At 44.6% G+C, this 21228-nt stretch overlaps 1 protein-coding gene and 1 long non-coding RNA gene across 2 annotated transcripts in view; one reads left to right on the top strand and one right to left on the bottom strand.

Annotated features, from left to right (window-relative positions):
- The first annotated feature begins 664 nt into the window (after window positions 1-664).
- Window positions 665-7422, top strand: LOC143735547 (uncharacterized). Its single transcript, XR_013203215.1, has 3 exons — window positions 665-693; window positions 7129-7190; window positions 7273-7422. It is a non-coding gene; the product is annotated as an uncharacterized LOC143735547 (long non-coding RNA).
- Window positions 7423-11499: 4077 nt separating this feature from the next.
- Window positions 11500-21228, bottom strand: part of LOC143736357 (uncharacterized) — a 23817-nt gene continuing 14088 nt past the window's right edge. The window contains exons 5-8 of the mRNA XM_077227094.1: window positions 12653-12958; window positions 12120-12452; window positions 11736-11879; window positions 11500-11640 (exon numbers count right to left, since the gene is read on the bottom strand). Coding sequence (XP_077083209.1) covers window positions 11624-11640; window positions 11736-11879; window positions 12120-12452; window positions 12653-12958 — 800 coding nt within the window. The 3' untranslated portion in view covers window positions 11500-11623. The remainder of the gene's footprint in view (window positions 11641-11735; window positions 11880-12119; window positions 12453-12652; window positions 12959-21228) is intronic.

The following is a 21228-nucleotide window of genomic DNA, read 5'->3' as shown; positions in this document are numbered from 1 at the left end:
CTAACTAGAGTTAGTAGACATGAAGGTGCAATTTTACTTATAGACAACAGAATGTGTTAAAGGGACCATCAAAATAAAGTGAAACCGGGATATGTATCGATAGTAGAAACATTGATCAGCAACGCTGCTATTGGTTGCTCACCGTGGCCAAAGAGGGCGCTCAGTTTTTCTCCACATCAGAGCAAGAGTTATTGCTTGAAGGATATGCAGAATTTTAAATCTTAGTTAAAACGCCAGGAAAACCTCAAAGTGTGCAAAAGCCAGGAGAGAGGGCTGGCAAAACGTAGCAAACAAATTAAGTTTGTAGTGACCATGTTAGATGTTTTTATAACTTATTACAGTATATATTTTTGTATTTTAATAATTTCTAAATAATTAATAACTTTTTCATTGTAATGTCAGAGTCACAATCCACTACAAGTAAAAGTGAAGTACTAGAATATTCTACATAATGGTAATTTGTACTTACTTATACTAGTCTCTTTTAAAAAGGCACTGTTAATAAATGTTTGCCTTTTTATAAAAGCAAACAAGAAAAAGGCTGAGAAAAGAAAAACAAAGAGGTGGTGGTCCTGCACCCCCAAGTATACCCAGGCAGAAGAGCTGGCCCTTGGATTGAATGTGAAATGACCCATAGTTTAGCTCTTCCTCAGACACACAGCAGGACCAGTAGCAGCAACACCTTCATTACTGGTAAATGAACTTTAAATGATCTTAGTACACTGTAAAATAATTTGTTGCTGCATTAAATTAAGTAGGCCTATAATCAAAATGGCTGGTCCAGTCATATCGACTGTTAAACCTTAGCCCCTTTCACACAGAGATTCCGGAAAATACACGGATAAAGTGACCCGGGATTTGACCTGGGTTAGTTTGATTTTGGTTCATTCACACTGCCAGTGATTTTCCGGAATCAGAGAGTGCGTTCACACACAACCCGTAAAAATCCCGTAAAGACACGTGACATCGATGTGACATGTAATGTCTCAGCAGCGTCTATAGTTTGCTTATGAGCTGCGATTTCTCTCGAGAAACCACGCTTGGGCATTTTTTTTCTCTGATTCGATCATAAACTAGCACATTACGTACCATTTTACTAGCCTGCTTTCACTTCACTTCAGCGTCATCATTACGACACGGCATTTGGTTACGGCATTTGTTCACACAGCGCGCGTTCCGGGACTGATCCCGGCAATGTTAAAAGGTCCCCAACCCGAGATCACCCGGGTCGTGTTTGCGTTCACACAGAAGGTGTTCTGGCAATTTCCCGGCAATTTCCCGGGATCAACGCGCTGTGTGAAAGGGGCTCTTGAGTAGTAATGAACTGCTTTGACTTGTGAAACATGTGTTCCCTTTCGTAGTCACTCCGAGTTACGTCGGATGACGACGAATGGGGGTTCGCCTAGAAAGCCAATCATCTTCGTGTATTATAAAACGAGCCAATGGCGATGAAATGCCATGGGTCTGCGGAATTTGCATAGCGTAACTCCGCCCCACCTCGTGGGTATAAAAGGAGGACGCTCGGCAACATGCAGATATGTTTTCGCTTCGGAGCCAAGAGCTTCTCTTCACTCCACAAGCCAATCCTGACTTCATCTTCTGTGACGAGCGAACTCTCCGGTGTTGGTGTGACGGCGGTACCCAGCGAGTTCACATTGCCTGCGATCTGAGCAGTGATCTGCCAGTCTGTGTGTTTCTCCCTGGTCGCCTCAGCATCGCTGAGTTTTTTCTCTAAAAGAGCTGCACGTGGCACGTCTTTTTAAAGATGTCTCGCCCGTGTTCTTCTGGGTGCGGTCGTTTCCTGTCTTCCTTTGATGGGCACAATCGCTGCTTTGCGTGTTTGGGCTTAGAGCACGCTAAAGCAGCGCTTGTGGATGACTCATGTTCCTTCTTTGGGAACATGGCCATCGCAACACTGAGGTCTAGACTCAATGATCTCATTCGGGAGAGAGTCCCCTCATCCACACGCCGATCTACATCCTCCACGAGAGGCTGTACTTCGGCTGGTGGACAGGGTGATCTGAGGGTTACGGTGTGGGACAATCCGACGATGCGTCCTCGGACCACGCCCCCCTCTACAGTGTTGCAACCCGCGAGTGCCGCGGTGATTCCACCGGGTTCATCCTTCGATGCCCCGCGTGTTTCATTCGGCGCTCCAGAGGAAGACTCGATGTCGATCGCGGCATCACAAGGCGGGCAAGAGTCATCGGGAAGTGACGATGCGACTGCGTTGCCTCCTTCTGGAGCTCCAGCGTTGCCCGTATCAGATCCCGAGATGACGGCCATGCTCTCCCGGGCCGCCGCGAGCATCGGGCTTGAGTGGAACCCTCCGCCCTGCCCTGAGCGCTCGCGGTTGGATGATTGGTTTTTGGGTGCGGCTGCCGCCTCACGGCCACAGCCAACCCCAATGCCATTCTTCCCGGAGGTGCATGAGGAGTTGACGAAATCATGGAAGGCTCCCTTGACCTCCCGTGTACGTTCGTCAGCTTTCTCCGCTTTTCCTCCCCTCGATGGGGCAGCCGCCCATGGGTACACTGGGATTCCCCCGGTTGAACGCTCTGTTGCCATGCAACTATGTCCTCAGAGTGCTTCATCTCGTGGTAATCCTAAGCACCCGTCCAAGGCCTGTAGATTCTCGTCCACCTTAGTGGCGAGGTCTCACAGAGCTGCAGGACAGGCGGCTGCCGCTCTGCATTAGATGAGCACCTTGCAGGTCTACCAGGCCCAGCTGCTCAGAGATATGCACGAGGCGGGGACTGACCCAGGGCTCTTCAATGAGCTGCGTGCCGCCACTGACCTCGCTCTCCGAGCCACGGGTGGGCAGTACCCTATTGTGGTCAAAGAAAGAATCAATACACCCATCACTGAGCACACAGAGCCGGTTGACAGTGCGCGACGCCCCCGGGCCTCGCCGCTCTCATCCCCCTCTGTCACAGAGTTCTCGGACCGCAGTGTGTGCCGCCTCCGGGCCTCGCCACTCCCGTCCCCCTCTGTCCCGGAGGGTGCGGGCGACAGTGTGTGCCGTCTCCGGACCTCACCACTCTCGTCCCCCTCTATCGCCAGACCCCTGGCAGAGCAGACCCCCGTGGAACGCTGGTCCTTCCCTGGTCTCCTCTGTCAGGACGCGGAGCATGACCGCGCCCCCGCTCCGGGCCGCTTTGCCACCCTCGCCTGGGCAGGTCACTCCGCTTCGCTGCCCCTCCGGGGGGACGCCTGTGGTTCGTATGACCCCGCTGGTTCAGTATCTGACAGCTTGGTTGGAGCTTCCCAGCCTTTCTCGCTGGGTCGCCCGAACTATCAGGCTCGGCTATGCGATTCAGTTCGCACGGTCTCCTCCCCGCTTCAGGGGAGTTCGCTTCACTATGGTCGGTGGCAATGCCCCTATCATGAGAGCGGAGGTTGCTACCCTGCTGGCGAAGGGTGCAATCAAGACTGTCCCTCCAGCCGAGATGAAGTCAGGGTTTTACAGCCCGTACTTCATTGTCCCCAAGAAATCCGGTGGGTTACGGCCGATCCTGGATCTGCGCGTCTTGAACCGCTCCCTTCACAGGCTGCCGTTCAAGATGCTCACGGCCAAACGCATTTTCGAATGTGTGCGGCCACGGGATTGGTTTGCAGTCATAGACCTGAAGGACGCCTACTTTCATGTCTCCATCTTACCTCGACACAGACCGTTCCTACGGTTTGCTTTCGAGGGGCAGGCATACCAGTACGCGGTTCTCCCCTTCGGGCTAGCCCTGTCTCCTCGCGTCTTCACGAAGATCGTCGAGGCTGCCCTTGTTCCCCTTCGGGAACACGGGGTTCGCATCCTGAACTATCTCGACGACTGGCTGATCCTAGCTCACTCTCGAGACCAGGTTTGCGAACACAGGGATCTTGTGCTTCGGCACCTAGCCCGTCTGGGCCTTCGGGTCAACTGGGAGAAGAGCAAACTCTGCCCCGTGCAGAGGATCTCTTTTCTCGGTATGGAGATCGACTCGGTCGCCATGTCCGCGCAGCTTACGAGCGAGCGCGCACACTCGCTGCTGACTTGCCTTCGACAGTTCGATGGCAAGAGTGCGGTCCCACTGAAATTGTTTCAGAGGCTCCTGGGGCATATGGCATCCGCAGCCGCAGCAACGCCGCTCGGATTGCTTCATATGAGACCGCTTCAGCTGTGGCTTCGCGATCGAGTCCCGAGGTGGGCATGGCATCACGGCACGTTCCGAGTCCCAGTGACTCCGACCTGCCGTCAGTTCTTCACTCCGTGGAGGAACCTCAGCTTTCTACGGGCCGGAGTTCCCCTAGAACGAGTTTCCAGGCATGTTGTTGTCTCCACAGATGCCTCTTCCACGGGTTGGGGCGCCATGTGCAACGGACATGCTGCCGCGGGCTCCTGGACAGGACCCCAGCGCCTTTTGCACGTCAATTGCCTCGAGTTGCTGGCAGTGCGCCTTGCCCTGCACCGTTTCCTCACGTTGCTCTGGGGTCAACACGTACTAGTCCGTTCAGACAATACCGCGACTGTAGCGTACATCAACCGTCAGGGTGGTCTACGCTCCCGCCGTATGTCGCAACTCGCACGCCACCTCCTCTTATGGAGTCAGAAGCACCTGAGGTCCCTTCGTGCTATCTACATTCCGGGAGATCGGAACTTTGCAGCCGACGAGCTGTCACGGTTTCGGCCCATCTCCGGCGAATGGAGACTCCATCCCCAGTCGGTTCAGCTGATTTGGGACCAGTTCGGGGACGCACAGATAGATCTGTTTGCCTCTCACGACTCGACCCATTGCGCCCTGTTCTATTCCCTGACCGAGGGCTCCCTCGGCACGGATGCACTGGCGCACAGCTGGCCGCGGGGCCTACGCAAGTATGCGTTTCCCCCAGTGAGCCTTCTCGCACAGACCTTGTGCAAGATCAAGGAGGACGAGGAGCAGCTCATTCTGGTTGCGCCGTATTGGCCCACCCGGACCTGGTTCTCCGAACTGGTGCTCCTCGCGACAGCACCTCCTTGGCCAATTCCTCTGAGGAAGGATCTCCTTTCTCAGAGACGGGGCACCCTTTGGCACCCTCGACCCGATCTCTGGAGGCTCCACGTGTGGCTCCTGGACGGGACGAGGCAAGTTTGAGTACCCTGCCACCAGCGGTGGCGGCTACCATCACTTCCGCTAGAGCATCGTCCACGAGACATGTCTATGCGTTGAAGTGGAACCTCTTCTTCAACTGGTGCTCTTCTCGTCGAGAAGACCCCAGGAAATGCTCGATCTCTGTCGTGCTTTCCTTCCTGCAAGAGGGGTTGGAGCGAAGGCTGTCTCCCTCCACCCTGAAGGTGTATGTGGCCGCTATCGCCGCATATCACGAAGCAGTTCAAGGTAAGTCTCTGGGGAAGCACGACCTGATCGTCAGGTTCCTGAGAGGAGCGAGGAGACTAAATCCTCCTCGTCCTCCTCTCGTTCCCTCTTGGGACCTCTCAGTGGTCTTAAATGCCCTGCAGAGGGCTCCCTTTGAGCCTCTGCAATCAGTGGAGCTTAAGTTCCTGTCTATGAAGACAGCGCTCCTGGTTGCATTGGCCTCCATCAAGAGGGTAGGGGACCTCCACGCATTCTCCGTTGACGAAGCGTGCCTGGAATTCAGGCCATGTCACTCTCACGTGATCCTGAGACCCCGGCCTGGATATGTGCCCAAGGTTCCCACCACTCCCTTCCGGGACCAGGTGGTGAACCTGCAAGCGCTGCCCCGGGAGGAGGCAGACCCAGCCTTGGCACTGCTCTGTCCAGTACGCGCTCTCCGCGCTTACGTAGACAGAACGCAGTGTTTCAGGACCTCAGACCAGCTCTTTGTCTGTTATGGTGGGAGACTGAAGGGAAAGGCTCTCTCAAAGCAGAGGTTGTCTCACTGTATAGTGGACGCCATTGCTTTGGCTTACCAACAGCAAGGCCGACCGTGCCCCCTTGGTGTGACAGCCCACTCCACCCGGAGTGTGGCTTCCTCTTGGGCTCTAGCGCATGGCGCCTCGCTGGCAGACATTTGTAGAGCTGCAGGCTGGGCGACACCCAACACATTCGCCAGATTCTATAATCTCCGAGTGGAGCCTGTGTCCTCTCGTGTACTCGCTTCAGTCAGCTAGTACTGGACCCGCTCAGGTGTCTTCGCTTGCTCGCCTTTCCACTCCACGGACTGGATACGTGCGATTATTCCTCAGGTGAGCCTTCCTCTCTGAAGCCCTGAGTTCCTCCAGCACTGTTGATGCTGGCGCCAGTGTCTATTGCCTGGGCGTCGGCTAGGTGCCTCCGTGTGCATGGTTCCTCCCCCAGTAACCCCCACATGTGTATTTCCGCTGTAAGCCTCCTTGAGCATGTGTCTTTCCCTTGGCAAGCCACCTTGCCCTCCTGGAGTTGAAAGTTGCCACCCCTCGGGCTGGTCACTCCAGTGTTCCTCCATATGTAGCCCTCCGGCCATATGCGTATCTTAAGTCCTCCCTGCGGGTAGGCATGCTGCGGCATATCTCCTCTGAGATATGCTTCCCAGTGTACCTTGGTATTCCTGTGTTAAGTAGGACTCCTTCGTCTGTGCCAGTATCACGACAGGGGGATCAGACTTTCGCAGGGCACTGGAAGACAGCTGTGAAGGTGGCGTGATTTCACGGGGACCCCCATTCGTCGTCATCCGACGTAACTCGGAGTGACTACGAAAGGGAACGTCTCGGTTACATGTGTAACCCTCATTCCCTGAGTAGGGAACGGAGACGTTACGTCTCCCTGCCACTTCCGCTGTACCGCTGGGTAGACGCCTGAGTTCAGTCTCGGCTCCTCAGCGAAGACATATCTGCATGTTGCCGAGCGTCCTCCTTTTATACCCACGAGGTGGGGCGGAGTTACGCTATGCAAATTCCGCAGACCCATGGCATTTCATCGCCATTGGCTCGTTTTATAATACACGAAGATGATTGGCTTTCTAGGCGAAACCCCCATTCGTCGTCATCCGACGTAACGTCTCCGTTCCCTACTCAGGGAACGAGGGTTACACATGTAACCGAGACGAAACTACATGTAGTTAATGTAAAAAAAAAAATGTTGCCATGAGTTACTGATCACATTTCCCCCCAGTGTACTTCATTGTAATGAAATTGTGATTTCCTCTTTTGTGCAGTTTTAAACAATACACCAACACTTTCACCTGTTCCCAAGCAAGTGCTGGCTGAAGCATGTGCAGTAAGTGGACTTTTTCTAACTTTACATCAAAAGGGAAGAAAGTACAACACTTTGTAATGCCCATTTCCCCCCCAATGCACAGGACAGTGAAGAAACCCTCTCAGGTGACTGTCTTTTGGAGAAAGTATCTGTAAGTGCATAAATAACTTTACTCAATTTACACTTGAGTACCTATTATTTCTGAATGCAATATGAGTTGCAGGAGTCCAAATCTACAGAAAGACCTACAGAAGAGTCTCTGCATAAAGCAGTGATACAGAGGTGGGCAGTGTTGTACTTTTCCTTTTAATTTTTGTTGCTTAAGGCCCCTGGTCTTTCACAGCTCCTCTGCTGATATGGACACATGTGCGTGCGCGATTCTGTATTCTGTTTTTGTTTTGTTTTTTTGTTGTTTTTTTCCGCTTTTTGTCCATGTAGTTCAATCTACATTCGTTATCGTTAATTTACACATAATTGTGTAGGCCTACTTTGTGTACCACATCATGACACTATACATTGTTATATTACCTTAGAGCACAAGTAAACCCTGCTGTGAGGGTGTTTCTAATACAGATGCTGAGGGAGTGACTGAATTAACCATCTTTCTTTCATCTGACTCAATCTAATCAATCTCTCTATATTTTTCTCTGTTTTTGGAAAGACGTGGAAATAATATATTGTTGATGTGTTTATGTGTATGTTTTACTCCAGTTTGTGCCAGAGGCACAAAATAAAAATGTAATAATAATGAATAAAATAATGTTTGTAGTGGTAGAAGAATATTATTTAAAAGGACTCGTGCCTGCAGATCCGGCACCTCAAAGTTGTAAATCCTCACAAATGTGGACGGCAAAGACCAGCCGGCCGCCACACAAATGTCTTCAATTGGTACACCACTGGAGAACGCCCATGAAGAGGCCATGCCCCTTGTGGAATGAGCCCTGATGCCTATGGGACATTGAAGGCCCATTAAGTCATTGGCTAAAGAGATGGCATCTACTATCCATCGTGACAATCTTTGCTTCGTGACCGGGAGCCCTATGGTGCGGCTGCTGAAGCATACAAAGAGCTGTTCCGACTGCCGGAGCGGGGCAGAACGCTATAAATAAACTCTGAGAGCCCTGACGGGGCAGAGTAGACTTTAATGCTCTATCGTCTTCCGACCTGGGAAGGGCAGATAGTGAAATGACCTGGGCTCTGAACGAAGTCGAGAGCACCTTGGGTACATAGCCATGTCTCGGTTTGAGGATGACTTTGGAGTCATTGGGCCCAAACTCAAGCGTTCATGGAGAGCGCTTGTAAATCGCCCACTCGCTTGACCGATGCTAGGGCTAGCAGGAGTGCGATCCTGAGCGAAAGTGGCTTTAAGTCAGCCGACTGAAGCGACTCGAAAGGGGGTCCCCTAAGGGCCCTGAGGACTGTGGATAGGTCCCATAAGGGTATAGGGGGAGGACGAGGCGGGTTCAGCCTCCTGGACCCCTTGAGGAAGTGTATGACCAGGTCGTTCCTTGCTAAGGATTGGCCGGCCACAGGAGCATGGAGGACTGCTATGCCCGCCACGTATACTTTGAGTGTGGAGGGGATATAGCCCGCGTCCAGTAGCTCTTGTAGAAAAGAAAGTACCAGTGGTACTTTACATGCGCTCTTTTTTTCTGAGAATTTTTGTGCTTTATTTTTGTCGCTGTTGAAACAGCGTTTGTTTGCAAGGGTGCGTGAACTGGCCCTTTGGCTGCAATTATAACATTTTCAGCCACCTGAACTGAAAATGGGTCTGGAAGAAGCATGCAAGCTCTTTTTAGGGGTGGTCCGGCCGCAGCGAGACTTAGCACCTTCCTTTTCCTTTTTGTCCTTGGACTAGGAAGGCTTCCGAGGCTCAGGGTCCAGCGTCATTCTAGGCCTGGGGCCCTGGCGTTTCGGTTACAGGAAGCGCTTAGCTGGCACCAGAAAACAAATGCTCAGCGAAGCCCTTCACCGCGGGACCGAATAGGCCGGTGATAGAAACTGGGGAGTCCAGGAAGACAGTTTTGTCTCCGTCCTTTATCTCCATGAGATTAAGCCACAGGTGGCGCTCTAGTAGTACCAGGCTGGCCATGCTTCTTCCAATGGCCTGTGCGGTGGTTCTTTGTGGCGCACAGGGCCAGGTCAGTGACGCTGCGCACATCGCGGGGTCCGGTCCAGACTCGTCCATGAAGCGGAGGAGTTTCGTCTGGAACACTTGGAGGACCACCATAGTGTGCAGGGCTGAAGTAGCTTGACCAGCGGACACATAGGCTTGGCTGGCGAGAGCTGAAGTGGGATGGGTGAGTCACTTTAGACCTCAATCCAACGACCACCGCTTCCTCTAGGGGGGGGCAGTTTCTCATACCCCTTTTCCTCTGCGCCGTCGAGAGTCAAGAGCGTCGCAGAGGCGGAAGTGCGTAGGAGGGTTAGGAGCAGGCGTCTGTGAAGTGGAGCAGGACAACGTCCCACCAGTCCTTGTTTCAGACTCTCATCCACAACGACTCTGGTTTTGGGTGCGGGGTTTTACTGCGTGATCAATATAAGCAGCGGCACAACGGTGCATATGAAAGTGAAAGAAAGTGACATGTGATGGCCAAGTATGGAGAATAGTTATGCGCGAACAGCGGCAGTATTCGTGCAGTGTGCGCATGTTAAAAAATCAATTCCGATTTGAAACTTATAAACGCACACATCAACCGTATTACTTTATATATCATTCATGTAAACACCGTGTTCGGATTCATCAATCGGATTAATTTCATTCCGATTGAACCAAAAGGTGTCCATGAAACGTAGCTAGTGACCGAAGAGACTGAGCAAATCACTGGATCTCATTACAGAGACTGAGTAAATAACTCCTGATAACATGTCAGTTCAGGATGAGTCACTAGATGGAGGTGTTGCTCCTCAGACGATACCACAGAGACAAATCACACTTGAGATTTAAAGACTTTATCATTGCCTGTTGGAGGAAATGGAGCAGCGATTTGGAGATTAACCAGTTATAAAACCCAAAAGACTTTGTACTTCGGATTTAAGGTGGAAAGAGAAAGAAACCGTCTCATGCGAACACAAGGATACACATCGATACACATCGGTTTTGAAAGGTGCGTGAACTCCCGAAGGGGTTTGAAACGGAAGAAGAGACAGCTTTTTCTGCTGAACAAGTAAGACATTTCAACAGTTCAATCGTGTAACGGTACGTTTTCTTAATTCTCACTGTTATGGAGTTTCCTTTGTTGTGCCTTTCTCGTTTAGCTATTATGGAGAATATGAATTCTGAACTACACAGGTAATCATAAAACACATTAAATAACGTTAAGTCACGCAATGCTGATGTTGTTAACATGAACAATTTGAGAACAAAGTAGGCTATGATTTGCACGGTTGCTGTAAATCGCGCTGATTAAATCTAACGATCGCTTGTCGAATGCTTTCCCCCCCCCCCCCCTTAGTTGATCAGAACAAAAATGGATGTTACTTACTTGTTCAGAATACATTTTCCGGTGAAAATTCTTATGTCGGTCAAACTTTCAAAAAGTGAATCTGTGATTCTGAATGACAGTATCCACACAGCGCGGTGATTGACAGCAGCACTCGCCTCAAAACACTGTGTTCATTCGCGCTGTTTCATGCCGATTTACAACCCACATAAAGATGATAATTCTGCGAATCACTGCAGTTACAGATTTCGAACAGAGATGGCGACAAAAAGGGAAAAAGCTACGGACTGCAGCTTTAAAGGTTGTATCAGTGATTTCTGGCCCAAAAATAAATGTCTAATCTTTCCTTACGATCCGCTAGCTGCTCGCCCCATAAGCATGCCGTCCAAAAACCGCGTCTCTGTAGGCAGCTTAGGCTCTGAGATCTGCACACAAAAACAAATGGGTACAACCACCACTCAAAACCAAAATAAACAGTGTTCCAACCAATCACTGACAGGGGCGGGTGTTGTTCCGATTTCGCGTCCAGCCGTGCACGAGCGCAAAACCTCACAACACCCGCCCCTGTCAGTGATTGGTTGGAACACTGTTTATTTTGGTTTTGAGTGGTGGTTGTACCCATTTGTTTTTGTTGAGTTAAGTTTAAGCCTGGCACAGTGCTGAACTCTTTAAAATGTACACAAAGTCTATATTCCTCCAGGAGGCGCTCAACATAATGAATGCTAAAAAATACAGAGAGACTCTATTGAAAAGTGAAAAACTTTATTGATAAAGGCAAGCAAATACATATGACAAATATACAGCAGTAGTAAAGTGATATCTGTGTGTCTCTTTTTAAGCATTTTTTTTTGTATCAAAGAGAAATATAAACAAAGCTGTTCAAATAGGATTTTTTAAAAAACTGACGCTGAAAGAGAGCAGAATATGAAATAATCATCAGTATTTATATGACAAAAACACAAGCACATTAAAAATCAAATTTGAAGAACCTTTAAAGTTCAGCGTTCTGCTTTAGATTTCAATACTTCCTGGAAAAGATGAACATATAAAGCCATAAATAAATCTCACAAATAATAATATATGCAAAATCAGTTTGTGAGAAATGACATCATCAATCATGTACCTGATGTGTGAATATGTGCTTGATCTCGTTCAGCTCTTCTGGATCTGATGTCATAAACCAGAATGATGACAGTAGCCACGCCCACCAGAGCAGAGAGGACCAATCGGATCACAGCTTCAGTAGGACCACAACAGTGAACAGAGGCTGAGGAAAAAACACATCAAACTGAGATCAGATCAGTCAATAAACACTAGTATCAGCGCTGACATTAACTAATATTTCTGAATAAACAGAAATATGACCAAATCTAATCAACAATATTATATTCGGTTCCAAGTGAGTTTTTATACGGTCTATCATCTCGAACTATAAACGATTCAACAATTCAATATGTAAATAGTAAATAAGAATATTTGAAGGAGAAGACAAATGATCTCTACTCACCATAGACAGAAACTCTGAATGCTTTTGAGAAACTGTTTGAAATTATTCGTTGTTGTGAAAACATCAGTAGTAGATAGTATCCAGTATGTTCAGTTGTGGTGTTTGTGATGGTCAGAGATCCAGTTTGATTGTCCAGCTTCAGTCTGTCTCTGAATCTCCCATCAAGATCATTATCATATACAGTGATTCTGTCGAACCATTTATTGATTTTAGCTATTAATGTGTTTTCATTTCCAAACCTCCACTGAATCACATTATAATCCTTCATTTCAGTAAGACTAGAGTTTAGAGAGACTGAATCTCCCTCCATCACTGACACTGACTTAATTTCATCTGTCAAACACACAGAGAACAAACAGAAACAGGGGTTGTCAGAGATGAATACTGTTAAATAACTTTATAATGGTTTACTAAATTGAATTGTTTAAAATTTACATTAAAAATAAACAATATAAAATAACAAAAACAAAATTGTGTATGAATTCATTTAAATTGTCTTATTAAAAAACAGGTGTAAACGTTTTTGAACTCACCAATGACAGCGAGAATGAAACTCTGTTTCTCACTGTTGATCTGTCGTTCATAAACTCCTTTATGTTCAGTTGTGGTGTTTGTGATGGTCAGAGATCCAGTTTGATCGTCCAGCTTCAGTCTGTCTCTGAATCTCCCATCAAGAACATCATCATATACAGTGATGCTGTCGGCCCGTTTATTGATTTCAGCTATTAATGTGTTTTCATCTCCAAACCTCCACTGAATCACATCATCATCCTTCATTTCAGTAAGATCAGAGTTTAGAGAGACTGAATCTCCCTCAATCACTGACTCCAGTCCTGAAACACACACACACACACACACACACACACACACACACACACACACACACACACACACACACACACACACACAGACACACACACACACACACACACACACACACACACACACACACACACACACACACACACACACACACACACACACACACAGAATAAATGTGAAATTAATGATATTCTGCAGCAGTACAAAGACAAAAGATGATGAATGAAAAGAGAAATATATTTATATATTGAACAAAAACTAAAAAATACACTTTTACTTTAATGTTTAACGTCACACTAAAACTAATGCTGTTGATTATCTGAGCTTCATATTTATATTATTTTAATCAATTCATATTTGAATTCAAACTTGATCTGACAGTAAAATCACAGTTGAATTATTTCTATATGAGAAAAACAGTGAATGTTGATCCTCTCAAACTAATTTAATCAGTAATTTATCACATGGTATCAGAACTGAAACAACTGAAGTCATAAAAACACATTTAAAACTCACCAACCAAATGCACAAACACAAACAGAGCAAAACTAACTAGAGAAACATCTTCATCGGTTTCAGTCCAATAATATGAAAAGACAAACTCTTCAAAACTGCTTCAGTGATAAAATGACAGATCCTCTGATGTTAGAGCTGATTTTTAGTAAAATGATCTGAAACTACCGTCAGCAAAAATAACTGCCCATCTGTGACCATCGTTGTTTGTTTGTTTGTTTACTGATTATTCAACACTCATCATTCGAGTGTCACTTTAAGTTGAAACTTCCTGTAGATCCTGTTCAAAGGTTCTAATCTCAAAAGTGTCCCGTAAGGTTCAGAAGTAAAATATAGCTGCAAGCAGCGATGACGGGCCCAAGCCAGTGGCACCGCAACCCCGGTGCGGCCGGCTTTGGCCCTTTCATCGCTGCTTGCAGCTATATTTTTATATATATGCGCATGCGCGTGCGGTCTTTGTGTTTGTGTTTGGAGCTCCGTCGAATTGATTCATTAATCCCTGATTTTCTTCTTTACCATTCATTTATAAACAAGCACTTTCTATTTTTATATCATGTAAACTTATCCTCGACACTATTCCTTATAAGAAACAATCGGATTGCTTTGATATCGCTACTTAGATCCAACTTTCCGAATCTCGGCTACTATCCTTTAGCCCGCTAGCATTTCACGCGTGGCCTCGCGCCTATCGACCCTCTCATTTTACACCCGTTTCACTGAAAGGATACGGGTTATATCCATCATTTCAGTCCTAAATTAGTAGTGATATTGGTAGTATCACTACTAATTTACTGTTCATCTGTTATAATGGAAAACATATCGGATGTGTGTCTAACGTTACCTCTGAGTGCAGGTGAGGACACATTCGTGCTGTTTTCGGTACGATTGGAGCTGGAGTCGGTGGAGAAGCAGATCCGTGTTCTGCTGGTGAAGCAAGCCGAGCTGCGAGATCGGCGATCAGCGCTTGAAACGTCACGCGCCGATGCTCACAAGTCAGTGGTTAGTAACTTTTTGACTCCGACTTCGTCTACTCCGTGCGTTTCTCTGCCCAGGAGGACGCGATCATCTCTGCCTTCATTCACTCCGGCACCGAGGCAACACCATGGACCCTGGGTGATCCCACAGCGGAAGACACGAGCCAGGACCAGACCAAGGACTTCCCCGCCCCTCCCAGTCTTCGAGATCTCCACCCGGAACCGCTTCTCCCCTCTTCGCGAGTCAGAACGTGACGCCGCCGTGATCATCGGCACTTCCATGGTCCGTCATGTCCGTGCTACCTCAGGTAAGCGTAAGGTGCGCACTCACTGCTTTCCTGGTGCTCGTGTTCTTGATGTCGCTGCACAGATTCCCGAGATCCTGAACGGTGACGAGCGCGTCACGTCACGTGTCTACATCAGTACAAATACAGCATTCAATGACCACGCACTCCGCATAGCGTATGTAAAAAAATGGAAAAGTTTTTAAAACTAAAGGCATCGCAGACTTGTGAGAAGACGTCAGAAACAACAAAATCAAAAAAGGAGCCACGCAGAAAATATGACCAGTCCTACCTTGATCTTGGTTTTATTGCCTGCGGAGGTCCAGACGGTGAGGAAGTCCCTCAATGTCTTTTATGCTTAGAAAGGTTGGGCAGTGCTATCATGAAACCCTCAAAACTTAAACGGCACCTCACAACAAAACACTCTGCATACGCCAACAAGGGGCGATCGTATTTTCTTCTAAAAAAAGAAGAGTATCTTCGTCAGCAAAAACTGATTAAAGGTACAGCCAGCATCCCTGAAAAAGCAATGCGAGCCTCATTTTTAGCTGCATATAGAATCGCAAAATCCAAAAGGCCGTACACCATAGGAGAGGAGCTTCTGCTGCCAGCCTGCATAGACATCGTTGAGGAAATGCTGGGTAAAGAAGCTGCAGGAAAGATCGCTAAAGTTCCAATTTCTGATAACACAGTACAACGGCGTATTGAGGAAATGTCCTCAGATTTACGCGAACAGACAAGTGACAAAATCCGGAGTAGTGTTGCATTTGCTCTACAACTGGACAAAGCACAGATGTTGCAAAATGTGCACAGTTACTGGCTTATGTCAGGTACGTTGACTCCACTGACATCGTTGAGGACTTCTTGTTTTGTGAAGAACTGAAAGAACGAACGACAGGAGCAGATATTTTTGACTGCTTAAATGGATTCATAATGTCCGAGGGCTTCCAGTGGGAAAACTGTGTGGGCCTCTGCACGGACGGTGCGGCTGCAATGACAGGCAAGAAAAGTGGTCTTGTTGCTCGAGTAAGGGAGCTGGCCCCATTAGCTACTTTTACCCACTGTTTTTTACATCGAGAAGCCCTTGCCAGTAAGAAACTGCACCCGGAGTTAAACGATGTGTTGCAGACTGCCATCAAAATAGTAAATGCTATCAAAGCCGGGGCACTCTCCTCACGACTTTTTATATCGTTATGCACTGAAATGGGCTCAGAACATCAGCACCTCCTGCTTCACGCCGAGGTCAGGTGGCTATCACGGGGTAAGGTGTTAACTCGTCTGCTTGAGCTGCGAGAAGAGGTCTCGCAGTTTTTAGCAAATGTTAATTCTCCTCTTGCTGTACATCTGTCAGATGAAGAATGGTGCGCGAAGCTTGCCTATCTGTCGGACATATTCACTCATATAAATGTACTGAATGAAAGCATGCAAGGTCCTGACCTATATGGACAAGATCACAGCTTTCACCAGCAAGCTGAAATTGTGGAGATCCCGAGTGGAAAAAGGAGTGTGGGACATGTTTCCATCACTGTGCGAAGTGTGCGCCAATGACGGTGAACGCATCCGAGACACTGTACATTCTCACCTCGGCGCACTCATTCAGAAATTCCACGAGTATTTTCCTGATATTAGAGGTAAGATATATATATTTAGTTCTATTATTATTATTATTATTATTTTATACATGTTAAACACTCTTATCAGTTGACTTCATTGTAATAGTAATTTTATTTTTTTCTATCAAATCAATCATCTGTAGATATGACAGAATGGGACTGGATACGGGATCCTTTTTGTAGTGAGACAAGAGAGCACTGTGTCCTAACAGGAAGAGCAGAGGAGGAGCTGATAGATGTGGCTTCAGACAGGAGCCTTCAACTGCTTTTCAGAGAGTCAAAGAGTCTTGGACAGTTCTGGGTGTTTGTTGCCAAGGAATACCCCACATTAGGAGCTGCTGCACTCAAAGTTTTGGTACCCTTTTCTACCACTTACCTATGTGAGAGTGGATTTTCTGCTCTGACTGCAATGAAAACAAAATACAGATCACGGCTACAACCATCACAAGACATGCGTGTCAGTCTGTCGAAAATAATTCCTAGATTCGATGTGTTGTGTTCAAAGAAGCAGGCACACCCTTCACACTAATACATTTCACTTGCTTACTCTTAAGCTTGAAGTAGTTATTAAACACAATATTTCAGTTCTTGAGATTTGTACATGTTTTTGTTAAACAGAAGTACTCAGCTATTCCTCTCATAACCTTAACATAACAATTAGGCTGCTGTTTTGACATCTGAATGGTTATAACTTTCTGTATTTCTTTCAAGCATTTTGGTATTGCAATCAATTATATATTTCATTCATATGAAAATAAATTAAATTAATAGGAAAATAAAAACTGTTCTCTACTACTAAATGAAGATGTGTTTTTTCCCCATATTTCCATTTAAACATTTTATGGTGGGTCTTGAGATTCAATATACTTGTCTAGGTGGGTCCTAGAATGAAAAAGTTTGGGAACCCCTGGTCTAAATCATACACTAGATTTAATTATATCATATGGAACCAATCCAACTGATATAAATATTATACCGCAAAGTGACGATCTCACTGATCATTACATGGTATCTTGCGTAATACGTTTTTTACGTTTACATTTACGTTTACGTTACGTTTTACATTTTACAAGACTATGGTCGAACCTGAGATGCAAAGGAAGAACGAATGAACACTGATGGTCAAGCGCTGGTACAGACTTTAACCTAATCTTTAGACATATTTATGCCTGCTTTTTGAAGCTCTAATTATAATGTATATGTTCTCAGTACTTTGGTTTAAATTATATCAGTTTAAATGGTTATAGTAAGACTAAGTGGATGGCTTGATTTATGACTTATGATATGATTTCATGACCATAGAAGTAATGTATATAATAGTAGGCTTGTCTGAGTTGGTGTACATCTTATTAGTTGCTGTTAACAAATGTTGGCAATGTGGGGGTGCATTTGTATTAATGTGTGGGTGTGTGTGTCTTTGTGTGTTATGTGTCTTTTTTGTCTAATTTGTTCATTTGATAGCTCTTTACTATGTCTAATTAGAAGTTACTGTTTGGGTAAAATAAAAAATGGTGATGGATAAAATACTCTCAAATAAAGGGTTAAAAATAGCTCATTTGAATATTTGTAGTTTGCGAAATAAGATGCAGGATATTACTGGAATTTTGGAAAATAATAATTTGCATATTTTGGCAATATCTGAGACGCATCTAGATGCAACTATAGAGGACTCCCTTTTGTATGTAAATGGATACCTATTAAATAGATATGACAGAAATATATATGGAGGAGGAGTGGCTTTTTATGTTCAGGATCATAACCAGTAAAGACTAGACTGGACCTTGGTTGTATTGGGGTTGAAGCACTGTGGTTGGAAGTGCAGTTACCACACTTAAAGCCTATTTTAGTTGGTTGCTGCTATAGGCCACCCAATGCACCAATAGTCTGTTTAGATCGTATCTGTTATATGTTGGATTTAGTTTGTGATTTAGATATGGAGATTTATTTTTTAGGTGATCTAAATATTGATTGGAGTTCGAAGAATTGCTCATTAAAAATAAGTTACAGTTTATATCCGATACATGTAATTTGTCGCAAGTGGTCACAAAGCCAACAAGAATTTTTTATAATGTTGACGGGACAAAAACGGAACATGCTTAGATTTACTATTTACTAATGCAACTGATTTGTGCTCGAAAGCAATCTCAATTTGTATTGGCTTTAGTGATCATAATTTAATCGCAATTAACAGAAAAACTAAAATTCTCAAACCAGGACAGAAAATAATAATCAAACGGATGTTTAAATATTTCAATGAGGCCAGTTATTATGCTGATATTGGAAATACGGATTGGTCAGAAGTATTAGAGGTAGTAGATCAGGATCTAGCTTTGAAGGTTTTTACAGATTTATTAATGCCAATTGTTGACAAACATGCTCCATTAAGACGATTGACAGTAAGAAACGTTGCTTCTCCATGGTTAGATGCTGAACTTAAAGAATTTATGAGGAAAAGAGATAAATTAAAGTTAGAGGCAAGTTTATCTGGGGATAATGGAATATGGGAAAGGTACAAGGAATTAAGAAATTTTGTTACAAAATTAAACAGAACAAAAAAGAGGATCTATTATGAATATAAATTTGAGGAAGTAAAATTAGACAGGAATAAATTATGGAATACATTAAATCAATTAACAGGGCGGAGAGATAAATCTGTACCAACATTTTTAGATGTAGGTGACACTCTTTTGACTAAACCTGCTGATATAGCTAATTATTTAGGAGATTACTTCACAAAGAAAGTTCAGAATTTAAAAAAAGATAAGATCTCACAGGAATACTCTGATTTATCTTTTAAGACAATTAAAAATACAATTATGCTCTATAAATCATGTACATTTAAATTTGACAGAGTAAGTCTTACTACAGTAGAAAACATATTAAAGTTAATGAGATATAAACCTCCTGGTGTTGATGAACTGGATGTCAAGCTATTAAAGATGGTTGCTGATGTGATTACTAAGCCTATATGTTATATTATTAATTTAAGTTTAGAAAAATGTGTTTTTCCTGCTGATTGGAAAAAAGCTAAAATTGTGCCTCTTCCAAAAAATAGAAGGGAACATTTTTCTGGGAAAAATAGCAGACCTATAAGTATTCTACCAATTTTGAGTAAGATTACGGAGAAAATAGTTTATGATCAAATTAATTTATATTTCTCTAAAAATGGATTGAATTCACTTTATCAACATGCTTATAAGAAAGGGCACTCTACAACGACAGCCTTGGTTCAGATGACGGATGATTGGTTGATAGAACTTGACGATAGAAAATTAGTTGGTACTGTAATGTTAGATCTTAGTGCAGCATTTGATTTAATTGATTATGATCTATTATTGGAAAAATTAAGTTGTTATGGATTTGAAAAGTGTGCAATCCAATGGATCCATAGTTGTCTCACTAATAGGACGTTTAATGTACTGTTTAATGGTAGTTATTCTGATACAAAGGTTTTGCGTTGTGGAGTGCCTCAAGGGAGTTGCCTTGGACCACTGTTATTTTCTATTTTTATTAATGATCTGTCTTTTATTTTGAGGTGTGCCACTATTGCCCTATATGCAGATGATTTGACTATTTTTGTGTCTGATTATGACTCTACCAGACTTAATACTGTATTAAATAATGAATTACAATTAATTGAAAATTGGAACAGAGTAAATAAGTTAAAGATTAATGTTGGGAAGAGTAAATGTATGATGTTGGGATCTAATCATCTTTTAAAAGATTCCCCCGCTTTGAATTTGTCAGTTGGTGGTTTGAGAATTGAACAAGTGGTGGAGGCCAAATTGCTCGGTGTGATTGTAGTCAGCAGGTTGACCTGGAACGCTCAGATAAAATTAATATTGAATAAAATGGGCAGGAGTATGGCTGTAGTTCGTCATTGCAGAAATTGCATACCATTTCGTATACGGAAAACTCTGGTGGAATCAATAGTTTTATGTCATCTGGACTATTGTTCCATCATTTGGGCCTCAACTACAGAGAATAATTTAAATAGATTACAGATTGCACAAAATAAAGCATCTCGGCTTGTTCTAAACTGTTCTTTTAGAACAAGTATCAGGGATATGCACAATCAGTTAGCATGGCTTCATGTAAGAAGCAGAATTAATTAGTCTCTTCTCAAATTCTTAAAAAATATAATTATTACAAAAGCACCTGAAATTATTTATAGAAGATTGACTTTCTTCAGTGACGTTCATACCTATTTCACTCGTCAATCAAGTGAAGGGCGTTTCTTGTTACCTGTCTGTCGAACAAATCAGCTTCAAAGAACATCGTGTTACAGAGCAATGGTGGCATGGAACTCTTTCCCGTTATTTTTGGTCTCAGAGAGTCACAATGTTAGTTTTTCCAAAAGATTGAGATTGTATTTATTTACTTTGGAGTAACTTTAATTATGTAATTAATAATGACTGTATAATGAGCTATGGTTATTGAACTGAGTTTTTCATATTTTGTGTTTTGCCCGGACAGCTGTAATATTTAGTATATAGAAGAGCTTATATTGTAATATTATGTTATGTTTAGTGTATATGTGTTGTGTTGTGTTGTGTGTGGGTGAATTAGATGTCTTAGATGTTGTGTGCATTTCTGTATTTGTCTTCATTGTTGTACAGCCTTGATGTTAATATTTTGTTAAAAATTGTTAAGACCCCAGGAAGAATAGCTGCTGCTTAATGGAGTAGCTAATGGGGATCTAAATAATAAACAAATAAACAAACGTACTGCTGAAATGAACTAGAGGAACTAGAGGAAATGACTAGCAGTTTGAGCACCATGTTCTCTAGTACACTAGATATTGTTGCACCAATTAGATTAAAAAAGGTTAGAGAGAAAACTAAAGCACCATGGTACAACAGTGCTACGCATGCAATCAAGAGAGAAACTCGTAACTTAGAGC

The sequence above is a fragment of the Siphateles boraxobius genome, unplaced genomic scaffold (assembly GCF_051911475.1).
Source record: "Siphateles boraxobius isolate OS27281-9 unplaced genomic scaffold, OSU_SipBor_1 13, whole genome shotgun sequence".
Classification (NCBI taxonomy): domain Eukaryota; kingdom Metazoa; phylum Chordata; class Actinopteri; order Cypriniformes; family Leuciscidae; genus Siphateles; species Siphateles boraxobius.
Note: the sequence above shows the minus strand (reverse complement) of the source record. Positions and strands in the feature narration are given on the sequence as shown.